Source organism: Salmo salar, chromosome 14 (genome assembly GCF_965601325.2).
Source record: "Salmo salar chromosome 14, fSalSal1, whole genome shotgun sequence".
Lineage (NCBI taxonomy): Eukaryota > Metazoa > Chordata > Actinopteri > Salmoniformes > Salmonidae > Salmo > Salmo salar.
The window spans coordinates 9,011,102-9,028,529 of NC_138304.1; the positions used below are offsets into that span (position 1 = coordinate 9,011,102).

General features: G+C 42.3%; 1 protein-coding gene and 1 long non-coding RNA gene across 3 annotated transcripts in view; both read left to right on the forward strand.

Moving 5' to 3' along the window:
* Window positions 1-6,230: 6,230 nt before the first annotated feature.
* LOC106568699 (ATP-dependent zinc metalloprotease YME1L1) overlaps window positions 6,231-17,428 on the forward strand; it is a 51,046-nt gene continuing 39,848 nt past the window's right edge. For both annotated transcript variants that reach the window (XM_014139265.3, XM_014139266.3), the window contains exon 1: window positions 6,231-6,458. In XM_014139265.3, coding sequence (XP_013994740.1) covers window positions 6,426-6,458 — 33 coding nt within the window. In that variant the 5' untranslated portion in view covers window positions 6,231-6,425. The remainder of the gene's footprint in view (window positions 6,459-17,428) is intronic.
* LOC145860322 (uncharacterized) lies at window positions 6,475-12,798 on the forward strand. Its single transcript, XR_014380300.1, has 2 exons — window positions 6,475-7,443; window positions 9,636-12,798. It is a non-coding gene; the product is annotated as an uncharacterized LOC145860322 (long non-coding RNA).

Genomic DNA, 17,428 nt, shown 5'->3' on the forward strand with positions numbered 1-17,428 from the left:
TGTGCCAAACTTGTAACGTCATTCCCAATAAGACTCAAGGCTGTAATCAAAGTACTGAGTAAAAGGTCTGAATACTTATGTAAATGTGATATTTCAGTATTTTCCCAAACATTTCTAAAAACCTGTTGTTGTTTTGTCATTATGGGTATTGTGTGTAAATTGACGAGGGAAAAAAAACAATTTAATCCATGTTAGAATAAGGCTGTAAGGTAACAAAAAAGTGAAGGGGTCTGAATACTTTCCGAATGCACTGTTTGTGAAAATGGTGCATTTCTATGTTTTTTTTGTAAAACGGATAGAGGAAGATAAGTGTTTCCAATGACATCATTTGTGTGCATCATGTGATTTTTTTTAACCAATTATGAGTAGGCATTGCCTACTGATTGTCTGCTACACTGAACAAAAATACAACTGCAACATGCAACAATTTCAAAGATTTTACTTGAGTTACAGTTCATATAAGGAATTCAGTCAATTGAAATAAATGTATTAGGCCCTATGGATTTCACATGACTGGGAATGCAGATATGCATCTGTTGGTCACAGATACCTTTAAAAAAAAGTTGGGGCGTGCATCAGAAACCAGTCAGTATCTGGTGTGACCACCATTTGCCTCATGCAGCGCGACACGTCTCCTTTGCATAGAGTTGATCAGGCTGTTGATTGTGGAATGTTTTCCCACTCCTCTTCAATGGCTGTGCGAAGTTGGTGGATATTGGCGGGAACTGGAACACGCTGTCGTACGCGTCGATACAGGTCATCCCAGACATGCTCAATGGATGACATGTCTGGTGAGTATGCAGGCCATGGAAGAACAGGGACATTTTCAGCTTCCAGGAATTGTGTACAGATCCTTGCAACACGGGGCCGTGCATTATCATGCTGAAACATGTGGTGACGGCAGCGGATGAATGGCACGAAAATGGGCCACAGGATCTCGTCACGGTATCTCTGCATTCAAATTGCCATCGATAAAATGCATTGTGTTCGTTGTCCGTAGCTTATGCCTTCCCATACAATAACCCCACCGCCACCCCGGGACACTCTGTTCACAATGTTGACATCAGCAAACCGCTCGCCCACACGATGCCATACACGTGGTCTGCTGTGTGAGGTCAGTTAGACATACTGCCAAATTCTCTAAAACAACATTAATGGTGGCTTATGGTAGAGAAATTAACACTGAATTCTCTGTCAACAGCTCTGGTGGACATTCCTGCAGTCAGCATTCCAATGGCACGCTCCCTCAACTTGACACATCTGACATTGTGTTGTGTGACAAAACTGCACATTTTGGAGTGGCCTTTTTTGTCCCCAGCACAAGGTGCACCTCTGTAATGGTCATACTGTTTAATCAGTTTCTTGATATGCCACACCTGCCAGGCGGATGGATTATCTTGGCAAAGGAGAAATGCTCACTAACAGCGATGTAAAGAAATTTGTGCTAAAAATCAGAGCGACAACATGAGACCTTCTAAGACTAGACCATTCAGATCAAACCAACTTTGTTCTAAAACGCCTTAAGACGTCACGTCTCATCTTATGTGTCTGAACTGTGCTTTATAAAGTAGCTTGATTTATCTTTCTTAATATAGGAATTGCATCTATTTCTCAATTGCCTGAAAAGCTGCCCATCAGCTACAGTCTGATTTTCTAGCTTTGGCGCAGGCCTGATTTCTCATCATAATGAGATGTAAAAGTTCTATGGAGAGCCAATGATTTTTAAAATGTTAATTGCAAGGTAGTTCGATTCGGCCAAAGATGGTGATGTGCCTCCCGTCTCCATAGCTAGCCTCGTTGAGAGTGAAGTAACGGTTGACACAACTGTACATGTAGATGCAGCAGGTCAACATCTATCTTATACTGCCACCTATTGGTCGAGCGAAATAGTGCCATTTGTGTTTGTGGAATTTGAAGCCTCGGTAAAATATTTGGGATTGTGCTGTATTTGGTAGTCTGTACAAGTAAAATATTACCACGACTATGCCTGCTCTAAGGCGTTTAAAGTGGGCGTGTTTGTCTTTCAGTGAGATAAAAATAGATTAGAAAAGTTTTAGAGCAGATTCAGGGTCAGGCGTTTATTGGGATGAATCTTTTCCTGAAGGCAGAGCTGAGCGATTTCCACTAGATGGGCCTGCTGCAAAATTGGCAATATATCGTAAAAATGTATGAAAACAAAAATGTGTTTTTTGGTCTTAATTCAAGGTTAGGGTTAGGCATAAGGTTAGCAGTGTGGTTAAGGTTAGTGTCAGGTTTAAAATCAGAATGTATGACTTTGTGGCTGTGCCAGCTAGTGACTATCCTGCAGACTTACCTCCAGTACATGTGTCATTCCAATAAATGCCAACCTCTAACCTTTTTATCAGGGCTAGTGTCATGCCCCCAATAAGACCAAGTGAGACCACCATGGTCTACATATTGTGTTAATTTTACGACTAGATTGTCTTCTCAGGCTAGGCAAGAGGATGCCTCATCCCTAGCAAGAAATATATGTGCTTGTGTCTAACTATTAATAATAGTTCAAATATATATTTTTAAATCTAATATCTTAAAACATGTACACATTTAACAGGAGGGGTTTAAAATGTGTAATGATAAAGAAGAGAAGTGCATTGCCTTCTGTTGGCTACTCTTTAATGTCAGCACGGATGAGAGAAATGATAAGTTGTCTTTTTGGTTTCCCAGAGTCCTTTTCACCTGTCCCCACCACTGTGGTGTTTACTTCACATTGGCTGGTTCAGATTTACCTAAAACAAAAGAGGAGGTGAGTCAACACTGTATGCCATCTGTGCCCTGTGAATTTTTTGTATTTTTATTTAAACTTTATTTAACTAGGCAAGTCAATTAAGAACAAATTCTTATTTACAATGATGGCCTACACCGGCCAAACCCGGACGACGCTGGGCCAATTGTGCGCCGCCCTATGGGACTCCCAATCACGGCCAGTTGTGATACAGCTTGGAATCAAACCAGGGTGTCTGTAGCCATGCCTCAAGCACTGAGATGCAGTGCCTTAGACCGCTGTGCCACTCGGGAGCCCCCAGTGAATCAGTCATATGTAAATACAGTACCATCAAAAGTTTGGACACACCTACTCATTCAAGGGTTCTTCCTTATTTTTTACTATTTTCTACATTGTAGAATAATAATAGTGAAGACATCAAAACTATGAAATGACACATAGAATCATGTAGTAACCAATTTTTTTAAAAACTAATCAAAACATATTTTATGTTTTAGATTCTTCAAAGTCGGCACCCTTTGCCTTGATGACAGCTTTGCACACTCTTGGCATTCTCTCAACCAACTTCATGAGGTTGTCACCTGGAATGCATTTCAATGAACAGGTGTGCCTTGTTAATTACCTAACCAGTTGTGTTGTGACAAGGTAGGGGTGGTATACAGAAGATAGCCCTATTTGGTAAAAGACCAAGTACACATTATGGCAAGAACAGTTCAAATAAGCAAAAACAAACAACAGTCCATCATTACTTTAAGACATGAAGGTCAGTCAATCTGGAAAATTTCAAGAACTTTAAAAGTTTCTTCAAGCTCAGTCGCAAAAACCATTACGCCCTATGATGAAACTGGCTCTCATGAGGACCGCCACAGGAAAGGAAGACCCAGAGTTACCTCTGCTGCAGAGGATAAGTTCATTACAGTTACCAGCCTCAGAAATTGCAGCCCAAATAAATGCTTCACTGAATTCAAGTAACAGACACATCTCAACATCAACTGAGGAGATTGTGTAGACCGGTGGAAATCTGTCCTTTGGTCTGATGAGTCCAAGTTTGAGATTTTTGGTTCCAACCGCCGTGTTTTTGTGAGTCGCAGAGTAGGTGAACGGATGATCTCTGCATGTGTGGTTCCCACCGTGAAGCGTGGAGGAGGAGGTGTGATGGTGTTTTGCTCATGACACTGTCAGTGATTTATTTAGAATTCAAGGCACACTTAACCAGCATGGCTACCACAGCATTCGGCAAGCGATACGCCATCCCATCTGGTTTGTGCTAAGAAGGAGAGTGATGGAGTGCTGCATCAGATGACCTGGCCTCCACAATCACCCTACCTCTACCCAATTGAGATGGTTTGGGATGAGTTGGACAGCAGACTGAAGGAAAAGCAGCCAACAAGTGCTCAGCATATTTATTTATTTATTTTTATTTCACCTTTATTTAACCAGGTAGGCAAGTTGAGAACAAGTTCTCATTTACAATTGCGACCTGGCCAAGATAAAGCAAAGCAGTTCGACAACATACAAAAACACAGAGTTACACATGGAGTAAAACAACATACAATCAATGATGCAGTAGATAAAAAAATAAGACTATATACAATGTGAGCAAATGATGTGAGATAAGGGAGGTAAAGGCAAAAAAATGCCATGGTGGCAAAGTAAATAAAGTATAGCAAGAAAAACACTGGAATGGTAGATATGTAGTTTGAAGAAAGTTCAAAGTTAAAATATAAATAATATGGTGCAAAGGAGCAAAAATAAATTAAATAAATAAATACAGTAGGGGAAGAGGTAGTAGTTTGGGCTAAATTATAGATGGGCTATGTACAGGTGCAGTGATCTGTGAGCTGCTCTGACAGCTGGTGCTTAAAGCTAGTGAGGGAGATAAGTGTTTCCAGTTTCAGAGATTTTTGTAGTTCGTTCCAGTCATTGGCAGCAGAGAACTGGAAGGAGAGACGACCAAAGGAGGAGTTGGCTTTAGGGGTGACCAGAGAGATATACCTGCTGGAGCGTGTGCTACAGGTGGGTGCTGCTATGGTGACCAGTGAGCGGAGATAAGGGGGGACTTTACCTAGCAGGGTCTTGTAGATGACCTGGAGCCAATGTGTTTGGCGACGATTATGAAGCGAAGGCCAGCCAACGAGAGCGTACAGGTCGCAGTGGTGGGTAGTATATGGGGCTTTGGTGACAAAACGGATGGCACTGTGATAGACTGCATCCAGCTTGTTGAGTAGGGTATTGGAGGCTATTTTGTAAATGACATCGCCGAAGTCGAGGATTGGTAGGATGGTCAGTTTTACGAGGGTATGTTTGGCAGCATGAGTGAAGGATGCTTTGTTGCGAAATAGGAAGCCAATTCGAGATTCGATATGCTGGAACTCCTTCAAGACTGTAGGAAAAGCATTCCAGGTGAAGCTGGTTGAGAGAATGCCAAGAGTGTGCAAAGCTGTCATCAAGGCAAAGGGTGGCTACTTTGAAGAATCTGTAATCTAAAATATATTTTGATTTGTTTAACACTTTTTTTGGTTACTACATGATTTCATAGTTTTGATGTCTTCACTATTATTCTACAATGTAGAAAATAGTAAAAATAAAGAAAAACCCTTGAATGAGTACAGTAGCAGTGTCCAAACTTTTGACTGCTACTGTATACTGTAGCTAAGAAAGTAATACTAAGTGTATGTTGTGTAGTAAGCTGTTAGTAGCTCATGTGCCTTACCCTAATAAGTTGGTCCCTTTCCCCCTCAGAACTTAGTCTACTGTTCTGACTTTGTGGTGCACATGTAGCCTATAGCCTGTTTTAGAGTAATGTCATTGAATATTTGAATATTGCAAGAGCTTTCTTTGTCTGCTTATATGCCCCCTTTATTTATCCTACGGTTCTGACTTGGTGTACAGGGAGAATACTATAAGAACAACCCATGTTCTGAATTCTGTCGCTGTACATTTCAAAAGTGCTGAAGAAATAGTTATATTGACTACGTCCATCTTTGCTCGCTCATTAATGTCTTAATAGAAATTACGGATTGCCTCTTATCCGCTCATCATTCCCTTATGCCATAGTTTGTACATCTCAATTTTTTATAGGCCTATTGCTTATATAGGTCTATCTCATTAATATCTTATTCATCATTTTAGGCAATGTTGGAATGACTTGATTGTTTTGCTTACTTTGTGTATTATAATTAGCTCATGTGCTTTTCTTGACAAGGAGGAGATAGTATATAATGTTGTATTTAATTGAAATGCTTTAGAATTTCATTCATTCGTATGGAGGACTGCCTCTCAATGGCCAATACATAGCATCAGCAATCCAGGGTTTATATTTTTTACAGTCTGGTATACATCATTGATCATGACCCACACTTTATGATAATCTGCCTTACAGGGTAAGGAAACCAATGCAAAATGTAATTTTGTAATTTGGGTGAACTATCCCATAAGGGTTGTTTCTTTAAGCCTTTAGCCAGCGAACTTACTCCGGTTGTCAAAAAGAAAAATATCCGGTTGACCTTTAAAATTAGCAGCTTTCCTTCCTCTTGCGAACTTCACGAGCTAAATGGGTGGATCGCACATTGAACAGGAGTTTCAGTAACATTAGCTAGAGGAACACAGACAGAGAAACAAGGACAATTCGGAAAGGAACGTTGAAACATATTTGTTGGCCTGTCTAAAAGCAACATTGGAAATGTTTTCCTTGTCAACAACAGTCCAACCACAGGTAAGAAAGTAGCTAGCGTTAATGTGATAGTGCAACTAGCTAGCCATTGACATTGAGTGTTGAATGTTTACCAGTTAGCTAGCCATAGTTGTGCAAAGCTAACCTTATCTCTGTCAAATCTGTCAGTCCTTTCTTCACGTAAGATAGTTGTTGAGCAGTTTGTACGGGATATGTTGTCAATTTCACCAGGGTTTTAAAATATACTTTCACCGGCGAACGTTAGCTAGCCTAGGCTAATGAGTCTGCCGCTGCAGCAAAGCTAGAAACTCAGCCAGTCAGGCACTGCCCCCTTCCTGGGTAATAGCAACAATCTAGCTAGCACAGCTAGAAGTCAAAGTTGGCTATACAAGCCAAGAGTTGCATACTTCTGCAGACCAGAAGCAGCTCTTGAATTGTAGCTAGTGGGTAGGTGTAGCTATTGTAGCAGGTGGATAGCGTGTTACATTGAGGTCAGTGGTCTGCAGAATAGTATCACGAGGGTCTTATTTTGGTGCTGCTATTCATCTCTCGTGGACAGATGGAACGGCGAGAATCTGTCAACGCTCACGACGTATAATTGTGTCATTATGAGCAGTAGTAGTTTGTGGTTTTCTTCCATTATTTGGACGAATCAGGATTTGGAAAACGCGGTGCTTATTCTAGTGCGGTGGTTTTCAAGCCCTTGTGCGGACAATAAACGGTTTCCACTACAGCCACAAAGTCCCGAATTGCTTTAGTGTGGCCAGGGAGTTGACATATGACGCCTCCTTGCGGCCATGTTGTAAGACCACACAATCAATTCTTTCGACCACAGCTGAGAGGCTACCCCAAGCTGGGTGAAAACGGTTCCTAAAACGAGTTGATTCATCACCACAGTCAATTTCTGTGCTGTATTTGGTTGCTCTAACAAGGCAGAAAAGACAACGGGAAAATACAACGATATAAGACTCAAGAACGGTCAGAAAAGCGAAGAAACCTTTTTGCCCTTCAAGACCTGAACCAACTGGTAAGTCAGATTTCGAGTTCCGCTGCTAACAAGGTGTTCACAACAAGACGAATAAGTAAATCAGCCAACATTACCTAGCTAGATAGCTTGTAGTCTGTCTCTTACATAGGCAGCGCGTGAGTTAAGTTTTTGGGAACCTTTTTTCCCATGCATTTATCATTGCATTTGCAGTCTAATGTAAGCCTACTATTTCTAATGTGATGAGTAGATTAGATAGTCATAATTTAGGCTATTAATGTGCGCGTAGGTCTATAGGCTATCAGAGAAGTTTCTTTCCATTGCACGGGAAAATGTGTCTTTTGATAAACATTTAATGCAATTCCACTACACTTTATGACTGGAAACATTAGCAGAATCTTTTTTAATACGACGGTAGCATGGGCTGACGCTGTCAACGGATAAATAAAAACGACCTTGTCTTGAATGCAACCATGTAATCTAGACATTTGAAAAGGGGTCATGGCTAGAAGGGACCCAGCAAACTAGCTTCAAAACATATATTTTTATGGCATTTTAGCTAACACTTTAGCTAACCTTAACTTTTCATAGTAGGTTAGGAGAATTAAGCTGGATCCCTTCTAGCCATGACCATGAAAAAGGGGAGACACAAATGGTACAATATGACTTCCATACACAGTTGTGGCCAAAAGTTTTGAGAATGACATTAATTAACACAAAGTTTGCTGCTTCAGTGTCTTTAGATATTTTTGTCAGATGTTACTATGGAATACTGAAGTATAATTACAAGCAATTCATCAGTGCCAAAGGCTTTTATTGACAATTACATGAAGTTGATGCAAAGAGTCAATATTTGCAGTGTTGACCCTTCTTTTTCAAGCCCGCTGCAATATGCCCTGGCATGCTGTCAATTAACTTCTGGGCCACATCCTGACTGATGGCAGCCCATTCTTGCATAATCAATGCTTGGAGTTTGTCAGAATTTGTGGGGTTTTGTTTGTCCACCCATCTTTTGAGGATTGACTACAAGTTCTCAATGGAATTAAGGTCTGGGGAGTTTCCTGGCCATAGACCCAAAATATCGATGTTTTGTTCCCCGAGCCACTTAGTTATCACTTTTGCCTTATGGCAAGGTGCTCCATTAGGCTGGAAAAGGCATTGTTCGTCACCAAACTGTTGGTAGAAGTTGCTCTCAGGATGTGTTGGTACCATTCTTTATTCATGGCTGTGTTCTTAGGCAAAATTGTGAGTGAGCCCACTCCCTTGGCTGAGAAGCAACCCCACACATGAATGGTCTCAGGATGCTTTACTGTTGGCATGACACAGGACTGATGGTAGCGCTCACCTTGTCTTCTCCAGCCAAGCTTTTTTCCAGATGCCCCACACAATTGGAAAGGGGATTCATCAGAGAAAATGACTTTACCCCAGTCCTCAGCAGAATATCAGTCTGTCCCTGATGTTTTTCCTGGAGAGAAGTGGTTTCTTTGCTGCCCTTCTTGACACCAGGCCATCCTCCAAAAGTCTTCGCCTCACTGTGCATGCAGATGCACTCACACCTGCCTGCTGCCATTCCTGAGCAAGCTCTGTACTGGTGGTGCCCCGATCCCGCAGCTGAATCAACTTTAGGAGACGGTCCTGGCGCTTGCTGGACTTTCTTGGGCGCCCTGAAGCCTTCACAACAATTTAATCGCTCTCCTTGAAGTTCTTGATCTGATAAATGGTTGATTTAGGTGCAATCTTACTGGCAGCAATATCCTTGCCCGTGAAGCCCTTTTTCCGCAAAGCAATGATGACGGCACGTGTTTCCTTCCAGGTAACCATGGTTGCCAGAGGAAGAACAATGAGTCCAAGCACCACCCTCCTTTTGACGCTTCCAGTCTGTTTTTCGAACGCAATCACTATGACAGCGTGATCTCCAGCCTTGTCCTCGTCAACACTCACACCTGTGTTAACGAGAGAATCACTGACATTATGTCAGCTGGTCCTTTTGTGGCAGGGCTGAAATGCATTGGATTTTTTTTTTTTTGGGGGGGGGGGGGGGGGGGAGATTCAGTTCATTTGCATGGCAAAAATGGACTTTGCAATTCATCTGATCACTCTTCATAACATTCTGGAATACATGCAAATTGCCATCATACAAACTGAGGCAGCAGACTTTGAATTAATATTTGTGTCATTCTCAAAAAGAAGTGATAGTCTAACATCAGGTGTGCTTTTTATTTGTTTTACTTTAGGTTCACCAGCTGACCTCTATCAAGACACCCATGTTGACTGGATTCATCTATGAAGATGAGCAATGCTGCAGCATCAGTTTCTCTTTTACTAATTTGTCCTTTTCTAGATATGAAAGGAAACATCCCTCAGTTAGTGCATTCAGAAAGTATTCAGACCCCATTACTTTTCCCACATCACTACTCCATAATGACAAAGCGAATACAGGTTTAGAAAGCTTTGCAAATTTTATAAAAAATAAATATATATAATTATTCAGAGCCTTTGCTATGAGACTCGAAATTGAGCTCAGGTGCATCCTGTTGCCATTGATCATCCTTGATGTTTCTGCAACTTGATTCGAGTCGACCTGTGGTAAATTCAATTGATTGGACATGATTTGGAAAGGCACACACCTGTCTATGTAAGGTCTCACAGTTGACAGTGCATGTCAGAGCAAAAACCAAGCCATGAGGTCGAAGGAATTGTTTGTAGAGCTCCGAGACAGGATTGTGTCGAGGCACAGGTCTGGGGAAAGATGCCAAAAATTGTCTGCAGCATTGAACACAGTGGCCTCCATTATTCTTAAATGGAAGAAGTTTGGAACCACAAAGACTCTTCCTAGAGCTGGGCCCCCCGGCCAAACTGAGCAATCGGGGAAGAAGGGCCTTGGTCAGGGAGGTGACCCAAGAACCCGATGGTCACTCTGACAGAGCTCCAGAGTCCTCTGTGGAGATGGGAGTACCTTCTAGTAGGACAATCATCTTTGCAGCACTCCACCAATCAGGCCTTTATGGTAGAGTGGCCAGACGGAAGCCACTCCTCAGTAAAAGGCACATGACAGCCCCCTTGGTTTTGCCATAAAGCACCTAAAGGACTGACCATGAGAAACAAAATGCTCTTGTCTGATCAAACCAAGAATTAACGCTTTGGCCTGAATGCCAAGCATTACGTCTGGAGTAAACATGGCACCATCTCTACGGTGAAGCATGGTGGTGACAGCATCATGCTGTGGGGCTGTTTTTCAGGGACTGGGGGTACTAGTCAGGATTGAGGGAAAGATGAATGGAGCAAAGTACAGAGAGATCCTTGATGAAAACCTGCTCCAGAGCGCTCAGGACCTCAGGCTGGGGTGATTGTTCACCTTCCAACAGGACAACGACCCTAACTAAGCACACAGCCAAGACAATGCAGGAGTGGCTTCGGGACAAGTCTCTGAATGTCCTGGAGAGGCCCAGCCAGAGCCCAGACTTAAACCCGATCTAACATCTCTGGAGAGACCTGAAAATAGCTGTGAAGCAACGCTCCCCATCCAACCTGACAGAGCTTGAGAGGATCTGCAGAGAAGAATGGGAGAAATTCCTTGTAGAAACATTTGTGGAGTCACACAACACAATGCCACAGATCTCTGTAAAGTTTTGAGGGAGTGTGCAATTGGCCTTTTGACCGCGGGAATGTCCAGCAGAGCTGTTACTAGAGAACGGAATGTTAATTTTTCTACCAGAAGCCACCTCCAACGTTGTTTTAGAGAATTTGGCAGTATATCCAACCGACCTCAGACCACGTGTAACCACGCCAGCCCAGGACCTTCACATCTGGCTTCTTCACCCGTTGGAACGTCTTAGACCAGCCACCTGGACAGCTGATGAAACTGTGGGTTTGCGCAACCGAAGAATGTCTGCACAAACTGTCAAAATACGTCTCAGGGAAGCACAAATACATGCTCGTCATCCTCACCAGGGTCTTGACCTGACTGCAGTTTGGCGTCATAACTGACTTCAGTGGGCAAATGCTCGCCTTCGATGGCCACTGGCACACTGGAGAAGTGTGCTCTTCATGGATGAATCCCGGTTTCAACCGTACCGGGCAGATGGCAGACAGCATGTATGGTGTTGTGTGGGCTAGCGGTTTTCTGATGTCACCATGATGCCCCATGGTGGGGTTATGGCATAAACTACGGACAATGAACACACTTGCATTTTATCAATGGGAATTGGAAGGCACAGAGATACTGTTACGAGATCCTGAGGCCCATTGTCGTGCCATTCATCTGCTGCCATCACCTCATGTTTCACCATGATAATGCATGGCACCATGTCGCAAGGATCTGTACACAATTCCTGGAAGCTGAAAATGTCCCAGTTCTTCCATGACCTGCATACTCACCAGACATGTCACCCATTAAGCGAGTGTGGGATGCTCTGGATCGACATATACGACAGCGTGTTCCAGTTCCCGCTAATATCCAGCAACTTCGCACAGCAATTGAAGAGTAGAACAACATTCCACAATCAACAGCCTGATCAACTCTATGCGGGGCAAATGGTCACACCAGATACTGACTGGTTTTCTTATCCACATCCATACATTACTTTTTTTAAATTTAAGGTATCTGTGACCAACAGCTGCATATCTGTATTCCCAGTCATGTGAAATCCATAGATTATGGCCTGCAACGCCAGGGTTGTGGGTTCGATTCCCACAGGGGGGCCAGTACGAAAAGAAAAAAAATAATAATGTATGAAATGAATTGAAATGTATGCATTCACTACTGTACGTCGCTCTGGATAAGAGCGTCTGCCAAATGACTTAAATGTAAATGTAATGGCCTAATGAATTTTTCAATTGACTGATTTCCTTATATGAACTGTAACTCAGTAAAATATTTGAAATTGTTGCATTCATTTTTGTAAAGTGTAAATGCAATCTGGTTTTTAAAATAGTTTTGGCCACGATTAAAAATAGCTATTTTTTTTCCGGGCACATCCTATTCTCTATTCAAATGCATAGGCAACAGAAGACAGGCTTCATCAGCACGACACACCACTTTGCAATGAGCTGGAGGCAGTATGCATTTTGAAAACATATAGCTACTTAATTTTTTGAAACCTCAACGTTTTACTACATATTATGAGGCATGTTTTACCTTGCTTCAAAGTAGCCTAGGCAAAATCCGACCATATCAGGGAAGGCAATTATTTTATAACGATTCCCATATGCCATTGAAACCACTAGGCTATTTCTCTCATGTTCCATTGGTTTTCAACGTTCATTGTTCTGTAGCCAAATGCACGTTTGCATGTACCATACTGCCTTGTGTGCGTTGCTGCGCTAATAATGTTAAGAAATAATAGTTGTTGCGTCAGATTCTTTGCTTAAAAATAAATAAAAATGTACATTGGCCTACTGGTTGTATGAATGTGGGATCTATCGTCTCACAGCTGTCCCAGAGTCTGTTTGGGCTATTTCTTTCTCGACAAGCTGACGGATTGACATAGGCGCCGCGTCCATAAGGCTAGGGGAAGCTTTCCCTAAGTAAATTGCCAAAATAATATCGCCTAATTTAGCCTACAGTACTCCTGTCTATATATACATAAAATAGGCTACTGAAGCATGATTTGAACACAGGGGATCATTAGCTTCCTCTAGCCTTAAACAAAAATAAGTTGTGGATTGTTTTAAATCACATTGCCTACAGTCCTGAAGGAAAGGCAGCGCGATCATTTGGGCAGCGCGCGCAGCAAATACTAAATAGATGATTGTTGAGTTGCAACCCTCAGTGAAAAGTAGAGGCCCAGCCAGCCAGGCATATCGCAATATTTCACAAATGTAATTGTGGGAAAGCCGTGTTATTGCTGTAAAGTGAAGACTATTTTAAAATACGAATCTGTCTTTTAGCTATCAAAAGTCTCAACTTAATTGAGCGAACAGTAGGCCTATCTTGCTGGCACCAGCGAAGAGCATCAGCCATAGTCCCGCTGAGTGCGCACTGCGCATGTTCACTATCATTGTTAGATCAGTGCCACTTAAGTTTGTTTTTGGACAATATTTTCCTCCATTTCTCGCAGGCCTATTATATGAACTGTTTATCAGTGTCAGCAGATTAGGTTACCCTGTAAATTGTCATATTAAAAAAATATTCTGCTAATGTCTACCAGTCATATAAAGTGTAGTAGAATTGCTTGAAATGTGTTTTTCCTGTGCAAAGAAAGAAGAAACGTATCTGTTAAAGAACAGGGCTATACGCGCTCAGTCATTCATTGAACGGTCTTTTTTTGCAAACAGTGAGTTATATTATTAGCCTGGCTAAATGCAGTGGTTAATTTGAGCCAGATCGGACTGTTTCGTTCTGGAAACTATTTGGCCGGATCTGGTACCTTTACATGAGAGAGAAAAAGTCAGTTTTCAATGTAAAAATTCTAATAAAAGCAATCGGAGCTCATTTGAGTTGCCTTCTCATTAATTTTCCTGCCCCCTGAAAAAAACGTAATGTGAACCTAGATTTTCAGCCCGCGCCTGATATTCGAACAATTAATTCGTTTTGGGCCGGCCCGGGTTTATGGTTTACGTAACGTATAGCCTGTTTGAGACCAACGCATGGCAGTTGCTGTGGTGAGAGAGAGAAGCGTGCAGAACTAGTACGATGTTTATTTTCTATGATCTCTCTCCCTCTCTCTGCTAGAGTTGAGCCTGCAACTCATCTCTCCAGCATTGTACTTCATTTATTTCCTTATATAATCAGCCGCTGGAAGGGCGCTGGAGGAGCTGCAGCACCCCTGATTTAATTGAAATACATTTTCCAAAGTTATAGAATTACTACTCTGTTCAGAAATAAATGAAATAATTCAGAATACTCCACCAGGAGTATGCCTATAATTTAGCCACAGAGGACCAATGGCTACTTTAAAAAAATAGCCTAGCAGGCCTCCCGAGTGGTGCAGTGCTTGAGGCTTCACTACAGACCCAGGTTCAATCCCAGGCTGTGTCATACCTGGTCGTGACCGGGAGACCCATGAAACGAAGTGCACAATTGGCCCAGCATTGTCTGGGTTAGGGGAGGGTTTGGCCGGCCGGGATTTCCTTGTCCCATCGCGCTCTAGCGACTCATTGTGGCTGTCTGGGTGCCTGTACGCTGACTTCGGTCGCCAGCTAGACAGCATTTCCTCTGACACATTTGTGCGGCTGAATTTTTGGGTTAAGCGAGCAGTGTCAAGAAGCAGTGCAGCTGGTAGGGTCGTATTTCGGAGGACACATGGCTCTCGACCTTCCCCTCTCCCGAGTGTGTAGGAGTTGTAGCGATAGGACAAGATTGTAACAATTAATTTGATATCCTGAAATTGGGGAGAAAAAGGGGTGAAAAAAGGGGTAAAAATACAAAAGAATTGCCTCACTGTGGATTGTGTTTATGTAGCCCAATCACAAGGCATATAGCCCGGGAAAGCTCGGCAAATTTCTCAGTGAACAGCATGCAGCCAGAACATGCTTTTCACAATATTTCAAATACAATTGCGGGAAAACACAGGTTGGAAAGCAAATGGCTTCTTCTTAAGAGAAGACTCAAATCTGACTAGGCTACCAAAATATTTGATCAACTTCCAAATAAGCCTATTGGGTGAAAAGTAAAACAAGCTGCGCATCACTGGGTGAGTGAAAGCTTTTCTAGCACAATTTCCTCCTCATATTGTATGTCTCCACACACGTAGGCTAGTGATGGTCAATTGTATTGATTTGTTTCAGTGTCATTTTGAGGTATTAAGAAAGTCTCCAGTCATAAAATGACTATGAATGCAATTCTAAAAGGCTAAATTCTTCCCTGACCCAATAAACAAATAATCCCCCATGTGTGCAACGTCTAAGTGCCTCTAGGCCTACTTTTTGTTTCAGCATCTCCAGATTTACAATTTAAGCATTGCCTAAATTATGACGGTCCAATCTACTCATCACATTACAAAGAGTAAGTTATTTTGCATAAGTCTGCAAATGCAATGGATGCATTGAATGCTTCATTATAAAAGTGAATTTTTATGGTGAAAATCTGGCCCCCAAACTTAACTCATGCACTGCCACCTATGCATAGGCTAGTGATTTTGCTGTTCATTACTCATCTTGTTGGCTTAGGAAAAGTAAATGTGGACAGTTAAGTTGTCTACACATGATACTTACATGCGACTTCTGCTATCAGAATCGAAGATTGCATTGAAAAGACCGGTCTAAACGCACGACAGTCTCTTTATGGTCTGATTGTGTTCAGATCTGGCTGACCACTTCAGGAGGTGGTCAGGGATGCAATGTGTGCAGATCTCTCCTCACTGGAAGCAATCAGGCTACCAAAAGCGCACACAGTGTGCGAAACTCCTTTTCATTATAAGATTGGAGGAAATGCGTTCCTAGCATGTGAGGAATGTTTGCTGGACCAGCAAGCTAATATTAGGTTTATTGGGGGGGGGGGGGCATTTGAATATAGCACGGGAAAAGCCAATCCGGACACAGTGTTAACACGGTAGACACATTTTAAATGTAGGTGTAGACGGATGACGCCTTCGGAATTCCATGATCAGAATATTAAAGCTGCATGAACTGTCAAGTCTAGACAAGGCCTTATTCTAACATCTTCACAGTGCGCGGTAAGGACACGCATTAAAGCATCCTAGACTTGCATGTTCGGATTAAGATTAATTACCATAATCTAAATGTGATTTGTCATTATGAGCACCATGGGTGGACGTTGTTATGTTCTTATTTTTCAGAGTAAATAACTCGCGGACACTAGTTTAATTCTTCCCAAAGGGTCGTTACAGCTGTAATTTAGACAACGATTTCACACAAGCACTGATATTTAACCCTTTCTCCTAGGCTGAGTCTCCTCCTCCACAACCGAACCGCCATTGCATCTCTGTTGCTAGACAGAACCTTTAGTGATATCGTTCTTCCTCACTTCATCTGACCTGACCTCTGCCCCAAAGTGCTCACTCCTCCCCAACTCAAGGCTGTCATGGTTATTGATACCAGATTGTCTCTTCTCCTCCCAGAGGATCCCTGATGGCTAACAATAGCATATCCTGACATAATGTAAACGTTATACATTACCCTCTCTTCTTATCAATGCCTGCCACATGTAATCACTTCCCTGCACTCAACACATTCCAAGCTTAGTTGCACCCACTATATACCTTCCACCTATAACCCTTAACTTCTGCTGTAGACCCTCAACCTTATCACTCCATCAGTGGCATGAATAAGTAACATTTCATATTCTCAGAACCCAACAAAGTCCTAATCAGGTTACACACCCAATGCATATGGGTCCGGTAAATTTAAAATGGAGCTGGTCAAATGTCCGGCACATTTTTATAACGAAAACCCTGGCAGCCAGCTATACACTCGTATCCCCGTGGACCCGTTCGTACTTAAAACATGATCCATTCAGGCTCCAAAGGCATCAATTTCCTCAGCTTGATTTAATGGTGATAAGGCGGGGGTGAAAAATGCATACTTTCTGGCTAATCCTAATGTTTGCGCTCCACATTGACGGGTAAACAGACGGCTGCAACCCGATTTGGCTGAAAGTGATGTGTAACATCAGGGACTAGCATTCCTAGGTATTAGCCACTCTAGCATGGTGGTTTCATAAAGAATGTATGCATATTCCCCCCGTTTTAATTTTCACCTCGACATTAAATCGGGTTGAGGAAATCGTCTGTTTTGCAGTCTGAATGGAGATAGTTTTATGTACGAACCGGTACACGGGGACTGCCGGTCTTTGGCCTATTGTATTGGGTGTCACAAAAAGTCTGTGGGAAGCCAGAAGTGAAATAAAATAGAATTTAAACTTACTGTGCCGGTGGGTTATTTTAAAATGGGGAATTTGAGACCGTATCTGAAGGAAGGTATGTGTTTCCAAACCAGGGTCTTTTTTTTTAGACCCAATTCCTCTGCTTACACGTAAAAGTCCAGCACGTCAGGCACCAAATGTGGACAAAAGGAATAACTTGTGGGGGACTTTTATTTTGACAAGGTTAGCAGAGTAAGTTGGTCT